This window comes from Papaver somniferum, chromosome 6 (genome assembly GCF_003573695.1).
Source record: "Papaver somniferum cultivar HN1 chromosome 6, ASM357369v1, whole genome shotgun sequence".
Lineage (NCBI taxonomy): Eukaryota > Viridiplantae > Streptophyta > Magnoliopsida > Ranunculales > Papaveraceae > Papaver > Papaver somniferum.
The window spans coordinates 149,404,084-149,417,343 of NC_039363.1; the positions used below are offsets into that span (position 1 = coordinate 149,404,084).

Genomic DNA, 13,260 nt, shown 5'->3' on the forward strand with positions numbered 1-13,260 from the left:
ATAAATAGTACTGTACAACACATACACATGCAAAAGATTGTGTAAAACTCGTATTGCTATTTTGCTTTGTTTTGTATTGCTATGTTGCTTTGTTTTGTTGCATCAGATTTTTGTGAAAGGAAGATCAGACCATGCTATTATACTGTACAGTGGAACCACACTGATGAAAAAGTAAGTGGAATTCCAAAAATTTGAATAAAGAACTAAGCAAATATATGGAAGAGAATACTTGCCCTAATTTATCAAGAGATTGCTGATGGCTTGAGATCACTGTCCTACTGAAGGATTGTCTTCGCTATGGTGATTCAAATGGCAGATGGTGGCTACAGATTTGTACAGCTACAGAGGAAACCATGAAAAGCGTTCCTTAAAATGCCCTATTTGGAACTGGATACCAGTTAGGTCCTAAGATTGACTTCTTTTGGACAAGCCAAACTTAATTTGATTTTGGCACCGAGTGGGCAGAGACTAGAGAATATCTTGTGCTCGCCAATTTAAGGCCGCATGATATACAGTGAGATGGAATGAAAAATAGCGAGATCGGATTTGTCAGTATGACAAAAGAATTGATCTATGATCCATGTATAAAGTTACACAACTGCATAGCGAACTCTTTGTTGTTTGGTTCAAGTTTATGTTATACATTTCAAATGCCCTTTTTTTGTTCGGGGAAAGCAAAAATAAATAACAGTCTGAAAGAAAAATAAGAACTTTGGCGTTTAAATCAAATTTTCATACAAATAAATATTAACAGAGAATTGTCCCCGACTATAAAATGACTAATAAGCATCACCACCATATCTTGAAGAAAAATAAAATAACAAGAAACAACAAGATCGCACGAGGTATATTCATCTGTTGTTCATGAAATCTAGCAGCAATAAGCTAGCTAGCACACTAAAAAGTTTTAAGGAAAAGAAAAAGAAACAAAAAAGAATCATCAGGCTCTCTCAAAGTATGATGTTGATGCAGCAAATCTGTAATGTAATAATAGTATAACATAACGCCTGCCCCACTTATTGACGAACGTCAGTCCCATTTCCCCGAACACCACAAACAAATTGGTTTTCTCTTTTCAACAACCCAAACTGAGTAGCAAGTAATTCACATACACAAGACTTCTGAATGCCAACCAAATAAAAATAGCAACCCACCATTATCATTTGCTGTTCCTATATCAACCAACTTAGAAGCACTTCCTGTGGACGATGGCTGGACCAGATTCATCGTACTCAGCCTTGGAGATCCACATCTGCAATCACATTTCAAAAACAAAAAAAAATTATATGAACATGTTATGGCTTAACTTGTTTCGTATCAGCGTTGGTGTTTGGAAAACTTACGACCGTCTTCTGAGTTCAGATAACAAATAGAATCATATGACTAGCTAATTGAGCACCATTAAAGTAAACTATTCTGGAGATCACGCAGTAACAACTCACCTGTTGGAAGGTGCTTAGGGATGCCAAGATGGACCCACCAATCCAGACACTGTATTTCCTCTCTGGTGGTGCAACCACTTTGATTTTCATGCTGCTGGGAGCAAGGGCAGTAATCTCCTTGCTCATACGGTCTGCGATCCCAGGGAACATAGTAGTTCCACCACTGAGGACAATGTTTCCATACAAGTCCTTTCTGATATCGACATCACACTTCATTATGGAATTGTAGGTAGTCTCATGGATACCAGCAGCTTCCATCCCGATCATAGATGGTTGGAAAAGCACCTCTGGGCACCTGAATCTCTCAGCCCCAATTGTAATTACCTGCCCATCGGGCAACTCATAAGTCTTTTCAATAGACGAGCTGCCTTTGGAAGTGTCAAGCTCTTGCTCATAATCAAGAGCAACGTATGCAAGCTTCTCTTTTATGTCACGGACAATTTCCCGTTCTGCAGTGGTGGTGAATGAGTACCCTCTCTCCGTAAGGATCTTCATCAAAGCATCCGTCAGATCACGGCCAGCAAGATTCAAACGAAGAATTGCATGGGGGAGAGCATAACCCTCATAGATTGGCACAGTGTGACTCACACCATCACCAGAATCCAACACAATACCTGTTGTCAAACGAAAGTACCAAGCCGTAAGAAAAAAGAAAGGACATAACATTTGCCTTACAATTTAATTTGTCTGATCATCAAGTACGAACCGGTTGTACGTCCACTGGCGTATAGAGAGAGAACAGCCTGGATGGCTACGTACATAGCAGGGCTGTTGAAAGTCTCAAACATGATTTGAGTCATTTTCTCCCTGTTAGCCTTGGGGTTAAGAGGTGCCTCAGTGAGAAGAACAGGGTGCTCTTCAGGAGCAACACGGAGCTCATTGTAGAAGGTGTGATGCCATATCTTTTCCATGTCATCCCAGTTGCTCACAATACCATGCTCAATTGGATACTTTAAGGTAAGAATACCTCTCTTGGATTGGGCTTCATCTCCCACATAGGCATCCTTTTGACCCATTCCAACCATGACACCAGTGTGCCTCGGTCTACCTACAATACTGGGGAACACTGCCCTAGGAGCATCATCACCAGCAAATCCGGCCTGGAAATAAAGAACAATTAAAATAATAAGAAACAGTCATGTCTTTCCCATTAAGAACTGTCAAATCAGTACCACAAATCGTAGAATAACTAACCTTAACCATTCCGGTTCCATTGTCACAAACGAGAGGTTGGATTTCCTCAGCATCAGCCATTGTTTATATCTACACATGAGTCGATGAAATGAGACGAAAATAATTTATGAAATTTATTACCCTTACAAAATCTCATGTCTTTTATAATTACAGATTAATAAGATCATTTGAAATACAAATCTGAGTCTTAGCTTTAAATTGTGGTTCATTAACATGGCCAAGTTTAATTCAGATTCTCGTTGAGATCAAAGACTTCAATAACAAAATTCCCTAGCTAGCTAACTTCATCATCTTCACATATAAATAAAAAAGATACAAAAACATGATCAGCTACTCTGAAGACGTCTATTACACGCAAAAATCAGAAAGTTTTAATAGTTGGACGGTCAACGCTGAGAGGTCATGGTCTCATGGATAACGCATAGCCTCATACACCAAGCAAACAACACTACTGTCATGATTCATATGGATCAATACTACTGATGATCAAAGAAATCCAGAAGTACTAAATTCCAATAACAAAATCGTTTAACTTAATACAAACAAGTAAAGAAGAACTAAATCAGATCATCAGATTCACATATACAATAAACAAATCTAATTAACATCAAGAAATACAACAGTATATATAATCTTTAAAGTTATTTGTATAGATCGAACTCAATGAATCCAGTTTAAGCAGTAAACACAACAAAAATTTAAGATCAGCACAGAAAATCAATACTTTCAAAACAAAATTACGAACCTCAATTATAAATTAAACTTGAAGGAAATTGAAAGGAAAACTTACATTGAGATTACTAGAGATGATGAAAAAACAGGATCTTCTCTTCTAAGAGGAAAGACTTTGTTTGTCTAGATTTTGAATCTCCACCTCTAGCTGAAGAAAACGATGTAAGAGAGAGAGATCGAATGAAACGGACAAATTTATATACAAGTCGACTAAATGGAAAATGAAAAATCAAATTTAATTTAGAGGGAATTTAATATCTTTCTTTTTTGTCATCCTTAACTAATACCCGTCGATTACGTTTGATCATTGAATCGTACAACAATCGAGGATGAACTGACGGTGTGTAAACAAGGATGACAGATTGGAGGTGGTTGTAAAACCAGGGATGATGACTCATAAATAATTGTTGGCAATAATTTATCTGAATTAATTAAAGTTGTAGAATCATTTCAACCACGATAAAAGATTGGATGACCTGGCTGGCAGCCATAGCCAAATCATCACCGTTAGATCGGCTGGTATGAAAGATTCCTCGCCTTTGGATTTGACTTTTATCTTTTGGCACGTCGTTTGGCCGGCTTTCAATAGCACGTGAGCCGGCACCCACTTGGTCTACATGTTCTCGACTAGTTTCCAAAACCCTTGGGCCATTGCTAGGTTGTCCAAATCGTAAAATACTATAGTTGGACCAAGAACTGGCTTTTTAAATTATTATTCTAGTTACATCTCCACGACTGTGTCTCCATGATCATGTCTCCGACGACTTTTTTTTGATCGATCAGTTGAAAATAAGTCGCTGACGTGAATTATCATAGACGTGTATTGAATTTTGTATTTTATTTTTTTCTCTGGTAAAATTGTTGAGTTTCAGGTTTGAGAAGTCTTCTGGAGCGATTATGATGTGATAAGACAGGTTGTAGGAAAGTTGCCTCATGTTAAAACAGAATAATACAGTTGTGAAAGTGGTTACTAAAAATATGTAGCAAATCCAGCAGAGCTGGCAACAGCAGAGCCACCACCTAAACAGGCTAACACTTCTTTACAAAGATCGGATAAACGTGAGAAGAAATGATGAGATAAATTTGCAGGACCAAAAACAGGTAGGATATATGACTTAACTAATTTGCGTCGTCTCTTCTAGGTTACAGGCTTGTAACAGATATTGAGATCAAATCATAATTTAGTGATCTCCTCGTTTAGAGTTTCTTATGAACCTGATAACTTACTCGTTTTGCAATTTACATTCATCGCATAGCCCTTTGGAACTCTGTGTGTCTCAGTAGAGGACCATGTAACCTTTGGAGGAAACAGCACCAGCAATTATATCCTAGGTCAGGAAGGATGGTTATTTGCTCAAGTCTGAAAACAGAAGTCACTTCTGTCGGTTTAAAGAACACCGAATCTGTTATCCAGAGACAAAGAAAATCAAGCCGGAGAAAGCACTGAAGACATTCAAATTCGTACAGCTCCATTACTGAAGTACCAGATGGTTGGCCAAAGATGATAAGGACTACGAAGTTGAAGAGCTCCAGAACAAAAACAGCATCATTTGTGTAGACGGCAAGCACAAGTTTGCAAAGCCTAGTAGAGTCCTAGACTGTTCTCGACCGGAATGCATAATGGGGGCGACAAAGTCCAAAACTCTTACATTTTGCCAACTGAGGAACAGATTCTTCATACTGGGGTTCAAATACAAGAATACTCATTAAGCAAGGCCTATCCTTAAAGCACGAAAATGGTTTTCAGATGATAGGCATTCCTGAGGCGACTCGTTTTGGACACCTCGAGAACCTTTATAATTCAGCGTGTGTGCGGTGGCAACTCGTGAAGCTAAGTACTCAATGTTCCAAGGAAGAGAGCATTGATGTGATCGATTTAATTAGCTCGTGAACATGGAGATACTAACACTATACAAACTGGTCTTTTACAAAAACTATACTTAGAAGTTAAAAGCATTTAACCAGATGACACAAGACGACTTCAGAAACCCAACAGAGACATAGCAACCTGTAGTTTCCTTACCAACCAATTTAGATTAGAAGCACTTCCGGCGGACAATGGATGCACCATATTCATCGTACTCACTCTTGGAGATCCACATCTGCAAATAAAATCAATGAATACTTTTCTATCCCCTCGTATTAATAAAGATATGAATTAGATGACTCACTTGGCGTGCAAAACCGAAAAGAAATAGACTGGACATCACTTAGTAATAATAACTCACCTGCTGGAAGGTGTTGAGAGATGCCAAGATGGACCCACCAATCCAGACACTGTATTTTCTCTCTGGTGGTGCAATCACTTTGATTTGCATGCTGCTGGGAGCAAGGGCAGTAATCTCCTTGCTCATACGGTCTGCCATCCCAGGGAACATAGTAGTCCCACCACTGAGGACAATGTTTGCATATAAATCCTTTCTGATATCGACATCACACTTCATTATGGACCAGTAGGTAATCTCATGGATCCCAGGAATTTCCATCTGCATCAAAGATGGTTGGAATAGCAACTCCGGACACTTGAATCTCCCAGAACCAACAGTAATAACCTGCCCATCGGGCAACTCATAAGCCTTCTCAATAGAAGAACCTTGTTTCGCAGTCTCTATCTCTTCCTCATAATCAAGAGCAATGTATGCAAACTTCTCTTTTATGTCACGGACAATTTCCCGTTCCGCAGTGGTGGTGAATGAGTACCCTCTCTCCGTAAGGATCTTCGTTAAATAATATGTGAGATCACTGCCAGCAAGAAACAAGCGAAGGGTTGCATGGGGGAGAGCATAACCCTCATAGATAGGCACTGCGTAACTCATATTCACACCAGAATCGAACACGATACCTGGAAAATACAAACAAATCACTGAAAAAAACAAGTAAACGACTTAAAAAGTTTCTGAAACCAAACTTCGCTGGTGATCTGCTACAAACCGGTTGTACGTCCACTGGCGTATAAAGCGAGAACAGCTTGGATGGCTACGTACATAGCAGGGCTGTTGAAAGTCTCAAACATGATTCGAGTCATTTTCTCCCTGTTACCCATCGGGTTGAAAGGTGATTCAGTGAGAAGAACAGGGTGGTCTTCAGGCGCAACACGGAGCTCATTGTAGAAGGTGTGATACCATATCTTTTCCATGTCATCCCAATCGCTCACAATACCATATTCAATTGGATACTTTAGGGTAAGAATACCTCTCTTTGATTGGGCTTCATCTCCCACAAAGGGATCCTGTTGACCCATTCCAACCTCGACACGAGCACGTCGAGGTCGGCCAACAGTATTGGGGAACACTGCCTTAGGAGCATCATCACCAGCAAATCCGGACTGGAATTAGAGAATTATTAGGAGAAACAAAACAAAGTAAAACATTGTTATCCCCATTAAGAATCGCCACAAATCGTTTCTACCTGTTGGAAGAATTACCTTAATTGTTCCGCCTCCATTATCAACAACGAGGGTTTGGATACCCTCGGCATCAGCCATCGTTTATATTTACACAAGGGTTGAGCTTGAGATGAAATGACGAAAAAAAAATTAAGGACTTCATAAATCAAAAAAGAAACAAAAAAACTCATGTTTTTTCTGACATAACTCTGAAGTAATAGTCAGAATGCGTGCTTTACTGGTTAAACTCTATTTAAGTGATCGATCCTAAATTATCAGGAAAAAGAAAACAATTGGTTTGATCAACTAGCACAACTAAGAACTGCGACAGTACTAGAACACCAACATTGACCAATTGAGTAACTTTAAGACACAAACAACCAAGAACAGGAAAAGACTTACATTGTGATTAGTAGAGATGATGAAGAAACAAACTTGAAAGATTTCTCTGTATTGGCTGGTGATGAAACATTCTCCTGAGATTTGACTTTGAGTAATCCATGACTTTTTCAAGTCAAACTTATCCCCAACACGTTAAACAATGAACTGTAGATACTGTATAGTTGGACCACACATGCTAATACTTTGTTCCACCCACCCCTCTGCTATATATAACTTCGCAACCAATAACGTCGACTTTGCGACCTAGAGTTAAGCTGCTTTGGCGACCGCTTCTTTGGCTTCTCTGTTGTTTAAGCTGCTTTGGCGATCCCCTTTGAGTTAAGCTGCTCTTAAAGAGAAAAACAGATGATGTCACTTGTCAGATCAGTCTAGATGGACGGATATCTTCTGACAAACATCATTTGCTTGTCTTCTCAAATAACAAGGAATCCACCATACTGGCGCATATATATACAGAGACAGAGGGAGGAGGGAGGGAGAAGATAAACATGGAAAATATTGAGATCATTTTATACCTTTAATTAAAGTACCAGATGGTTTGCTAATGGTAACAACAATAACAAAATTCATGACAAGAAGGACTTCATTTATGTGGATGACAAGCACAGTTTTCATTCCGAATATCAATTGCAATACATGAAGGTTGAACCTTTCCCACCTGGAACCAGGTTGGGCCATCCAACTTAGAAGCACTTCCGGTGGATGACGGATGCACCAAATTCATCGTACTCACACTTGGAGATACACATCTGTAATCACAGTCAGCCAGATTTTGAACAGGAGTTTGTCAAGGTTTTATTTCATGCTAAAAGAATGAGAGTGTTATATTCACAGTTAAAGTAAATTTGTTTTATACTATTGGAAGACCGCGGCTTGTTAATATCTAAAACTTTCTTTTGCAAACTTTTGGAACTTGATCTCAAGTGGAAACTCTGAAAACATCTTTAGTTTTCCGGAAAAAAAAATTACCATCTTCTGAATGCATTGGTTCTTGTGGATTTTTCAATCTCCCCGTTTTAATAAAAAAATTAAAATGATGACTCCCGAAGCGTGCAACTCTAAAAAGAAACAGAATAAACATCAATGTACAATAACTCACCCCCACCGATCCAGACACTGCATCTTCTTTCTGGAGGCGCAACCACTTTGATCTTCATGCTGTTTGGTGCAAGCTTCCATTAGGATCAAAGATGGTTGGAATAGCACCTCCGGACACCTGAATCTCTCAGAACCAATTGTAATAACCTGCCCATCAGGCAACTCATAAGTCTTCTCAATAGAAGAACCTTCTTCCGTAGTCTCTTCCTCATAATCAAGAGCAACATATGCAAGCTTCTCTTTTATGTCACGGACAACTTCTCGTTCGGCAGTGGTGTCGAATGACTGGACTCTCTCAAGGATCTTCATCAGATAATTTGTAAGATCACGGCCAGCAAGATTTAATTGGTTGACTGCATGGGGAGAGCATAGCCCTCATAGATAGGCACTGTGTGAGTCGCACCCTCGCCAGAATCCAGCACGATACCTGCTCTCAAACAGAAACAACCAAATCACTGAGACAAAGAAACAAATTTCAAAATAAATTGATCTTTTAGCTCAGGATAAAATATTTTCACGAAAGAAGTTTTGCTAGTGCGGTGTAGTGCTCAACTACAAACCGGTTGTGCGTCCACTGGAATATAGAGCGAGAACAGCCTGGATGGAAACGTACATAGCAGGGCTGTTGAAAGTCTCAAACATGATTTGAGTCATTTTCTCCCTGTTAGCCTTGGGATTGCGAGGTGCCTAAGTTAGAAGAACAGGGTGCTCCTCAGGATCAACACGAAGCTCGTTGTAGTAGGTATGATGCATAGTTTCCATATCATTCCAATCGCTCACAATACCGTGCTCAATTGGGTATTTTAGCGTAAGTCTACCTCTCTTCGACAAGGCTTCGTCCCCCACATAGACATCCTTTTTACCCTTTCCAACCATCGCATCAGCGTTTCGAGGTCGGCCAACAATACTGGGAAACACTGCTCTTGGAGCACCATCACCAGCAAATCCGGCCTGAATATATAAAAGAAAAATTAGAAGAAACAAAGAAAGAAATACATTGTTTTCCCGTAAAGAATTGCCACAAATCGTTTCCAGAATAACCTTAACTACTCCGGTTCCATTATCAAAGACGAGAGGTTGGATATCCTCAGCATCAGTCATCGTTTATATTTACAAGGGTTGAGCTTGAGATGAAATGAGAAGAAAAAAATAATTAAGAAACTCATATTTCTTAATTCCAAATTAATAGTCAGTGATTGATTGGTTAAATGGTGATCATAAAGAGATAGGCTGGTTAAACAAAACAAAATTTATTGGTTGGATCAACCAGCATAACTAAGAACTTCGGCAGTACTAGAATACTAAAATTGACTAATTAACTTTAAAACACAAACAAGCAAGATTTGTACACTTGACCAAAGAACATATACAGATTCACATATTAACCTATTCAAGCAGGTAATAGAACAAAATTTTAACCAAAGACGGTACAAAACAATGCTAGAAAATTTCTACTGCAAAGACGAACCTAAATACAATCATTAACTTGAATCTTAGTTTAAAGAAAAAGTTAAACTTACATTGGCTGGTAATGAAACTGTTGGAACAAAGGAGAATATTTGGTTTCTCTATTTATGATTGGCTTACACTGCAAGAAAATATTCTCTAAATATGTTGCTAGCTATACGAATATGTGGCATGTATAGGATATATATATACACTTCTTGTAAAACCTCCATTGATAATAAGAAACCCTAATCATTCTTCTCCCGTGGACGTAGGCTATAGCCGAACCACGTAAACTGTGTTTCTTCTTTAATATGTTTTAGTTAACTGCATAACATCTTATGCATACCAACATGGTATCATGGGATCGTTAACGATCCTGGCCGTTTCTCTGTAATCAAGTTTCGTTTCTCTGTGTGTTTACTATGGCACAATCAGATCATAATACTAGTTTGTGTTTAACCTCTGTCTTGCTGAATGATGTCAATTATGTCAACTGGTCTAGGGCTGCTGCTCTTGCTCTTGGGGGTAAAAGAAAGTCTGGGTATATTGCTGAGAATAGTACTTGTCCAGATGCTAAAGATCCAAAGTATGAAGATTGGATTGCTGATGATCAACTGGTTCTTACGTGGCTTCTCCAGTCGATGGAACCACATATTTCGGAAATTTTCTCGTTTTCAGAATCTGCAAAGGATTTGTGGAAGTCTGTTGCTAGTCTGTATGGCTTACGGAATAATGCTGCTCGGGTGTTTGAGCTGAAGCGTGAGATTGCTGAGGCTGCACAAGGTACGAAAAGTTTTACTGAGCATTTTGGTTATTTAAAAAGGAAGTGGGATGAACTGGATACATATCGTCCTCATACAACTGATGCCAAAATTCTCTTAAAGAGGGTTGAGGAGGATAAAATTTTTGATGTGCTCAGTAGCCTCACATCAGAGTATGAATCTCTTAGAAGCATTATTCTCATGAGTGCTGAATTGCCAAGTTTGTCTAGTGTCTGTGCGACTGTGCAACGTGAAGAGACACGCAAGAAAGTTATGAATCCTGTTTCTAAAAGCATTGTAGACCTGGATGCTGCTGAATCCAGTGCTCTTCTGAGCTCCAGAGATGATAAACGAAGAGCCATGCCATTTGATAAGGACAAGACTTCTCGTGCTAAGGGTAAGAGAGAAGTTTTTCATTGTGATCATTGTAATAAAACTGGTCACACCAAGGATCGTTTTTGGGATATTTATCCTCATCTTAAAGCTAATTTTGACAAAAATAAGCTTGCTCGAGCTGCTGTAGCTGACAATTCATCCTTTACCATAGACCAGTTAAAGGATTTCTTTCACCAGTTGAGTAATAAGAATGAGCGCAAGGCCAACCATACTTCAGGTAACCTGCTAGCCTTTCTTACTACGCCTGTTTCCAACCGTCACATTTGGATTATTGATTCAGGAGCTACAGATCATATGGCAAATGATCCTTCGTCAGTTCATGCATTTATTCGCAGCTCTCATAAAAATGTGTCTGTTGCTAATGGCTCTACTGCTCCTGTGCTGGGCAGTGGGAAAGTGCATTTTTTTCCAGATTTTCCGCCATCTAATGCACTTGTTGTCCCCTCGTTTCCTACTCAATTGTTATCTGTTGGTCAAATCACTAATTCTCTGGATTGTGATGTTACATTTACCCCTACCTCGGTCATCTTTTAGGATCGAAAGACGAAGAAGACGATTGGTAGAGGCATCTTTTCTCATGGATTGTACCTGTTACGCTCTAGTGACATGGCATGTCTCACTCACAGATCAACTCCGCAGTTTCTTTATCATCAACGACTTGGACATCCTTCCAGTCGTGTTTTGTCTAGGATTTTTCCCACTTTTTCTGTTCAGTCTCAAGTCTGTGATGTTTGCCAGTTTTCTAAACAATCTCGTTTTCCATTTCCTAACTCTGTGACTCGAGCTACAATGCCTTTTGAATTAATTCATTCTGATTTATGGGGTCCTGCTCCAATTGATGCTTATGATGGGTACAAATATTTCGTTATCTTTATAGATGATTGGTCACGTGCTACATGGATCTATTTACTCAAATCCAAATCTGAAGTTTCATCTGTATTTGTGGATTTTCATTGTATGATCCGCAACCAATTTGATGCACAGGTTAAAATTTTTAGATCCGATAATGGCACTGAGTTTGTCAAAGGCCCTCTTCCAGGTTATTTGCGTAGTCATGGTATTATCCATCAAACTAGCTGTGTTGGTACTTCACAGCAAAATGGTGTTGCTGAAAGGAAACTCCGTCATATTCTGGAAACAACCCGTGCTCTTATGATTCAGATGCATGTTCCAAAGAAATTTTGGTCTCATGGTTCTCTGACGGCCACTTACTTGATCAATCGTCTGCCTAGTCGTGTGCTTGAGTTCAAATCTCCATTAGAGGTTTTAAAACATCATCAGCCTGACATTTCTCATCTTAGAGTTTTCGGTTGTGTGTGTTATGTACATTTACAGGCAAAGCATCGTGATAAACTGGATTCATGGGCAACTAAGTGTGTGTTCTTTGGTTACTCTTCTACAAAGAAAGGATATATTTGTTATCATCCACCCACTAGAAAGCTACAGATTTCTCGTGATGTTGTGTTTGATGAAACAATGACTTATTTTCAGTGTGATTCTGGCAGTCGGTCTCAGGGGGAGTGTTATACAGATTTGGCCCCACTTCCAGTTATTAATGAGATACCTACTGCAACAGATTCCCACAGAGATAATGGTGATGGGGTAGAGTTGGTGGACTTACCTACTGCAGTGTTGGATGTGCATAATGAAGCAGTTCATGAAGAAGCTTCAGACAATAATGTTAATGTTACTGATGATAATACAGGACTACAAGATGTGCCGCATCAAGTTCCAGAAACTGAGGTTATGGTTCCACAACCAGTGGTACCAATTGTCAGAACCTCAAGTCGTGAGAAGAAGGCTCCAGAGAAATACAAAGATTTCTTTACATATCATTCCGCTGCGTATCCTATACAAGCACATTTAACTTATGATCATGTAGGTTCTTCACACTCTGCATTTCTAAGTGTTATATCCAGTCATCAAGAACCTAAAAACTATAATGAAGCAAAGTGTAATCCAAAATGAAGGGCACCAATGGAGAATGAGTTACGTGCCTTAGATGTAAATAATACATACAGTATTGTCAAGTTGCCTCCCGGGAAGAAAACTGTTGGATGTAGATGGGTGTACAAAATTAAATACAGAAGTGATGGAACTGTTGAGCGTTATAAGGCAAGATTAGTGGCAAGAGGTTTTACTCAGAGATATGGAGAAGACTACACAGAAACTTTTGCACCAGTTGCAAAGATGAATATTTTTCGTGTTCTTATGTCTCTTGCAGTTAATAAAGATTGGAAATTGTTTCAAATGGATGTGAAGAATGCATTCTTACAAGGTGATCTAGAAGAAGAGGTGTATATGAGTATACCACCTGGACACCCTCGAGAAGGAGAGAGCAATATGGTTTGCAAGCTTAAGAAGGCAATATATGGTTTAAAGCAATCACCACGTGCATGGT

General features: G+C 39.2%; 2 protein-coding genes and 1 pseudogene across 2 annotated transcripts; all 3 read right to left on the reverse strand.

Moving 5' to 3' along the window:
- Nucleotides 1-693: 693 nt before the first annotated feature.
- On the reverse strand, nucleotides 694-3,580 carry LOC113289773 (actin-like). The gene is made up of 5 exons (XM_026539147.1): nucleotides 3,427-3,580; nucleotides 2,637-2,705; nucleotides 2,149-2,542; nucleotides 1,443-2,056; nucleotides 694-1,252 (listed from the first exon to the last, which is right to left on the reverse strand). The coding sequence occupies exons 2-5, from the start codon at nucleotides 2,694-2,696 to the stop codon at nucleotides 1,187-1,189; spliced, it is 1,134 nt and encodes a 377-aa protein (XP_026394932.1). The 5' UTR covers nucleotides 2,697-2,705; nucleotides 3,427-3,580; the 3' UTR covers nucleotides 694-1,186.
- A 1,624-nt stretch (nucleotides 3,581-5,204) lies between these two features.
- Nucleotides 5,205-6,870, reverse strand: LOC113289774 (actin-66-like). The gene is made up of 4 exons (XM_026539148.1): nucleotides 6,793-6,870; nucleotides 6,300-6,693; nucleotides 5,597-6,210; nucleotides 5,205-5,470 (listed from the first exon to the last, which is right to left on the reverse strand). Exons 1-4 carry the CDS (start codon nucleotides 6,850-6,852, stop codon nucleotides 5,405-5,407), a joined length of 1,134 nt encoding a protein of 377 aa, XP_026394933.1. The 5' UTR covers nucleotides 6,853-6,870; the 3' UTR covers nucleotides 5,205-5,404.
- Nucleotides 6,871-7,838: 968 nt separating this feature from the next.
- Nucleotides 7,839-9,354, reverse strand: LOC113289775 (annotated as a pseudogene).
- Nucleotides 9,355-13,260: the final 3,906 nt, after the last annotated feature.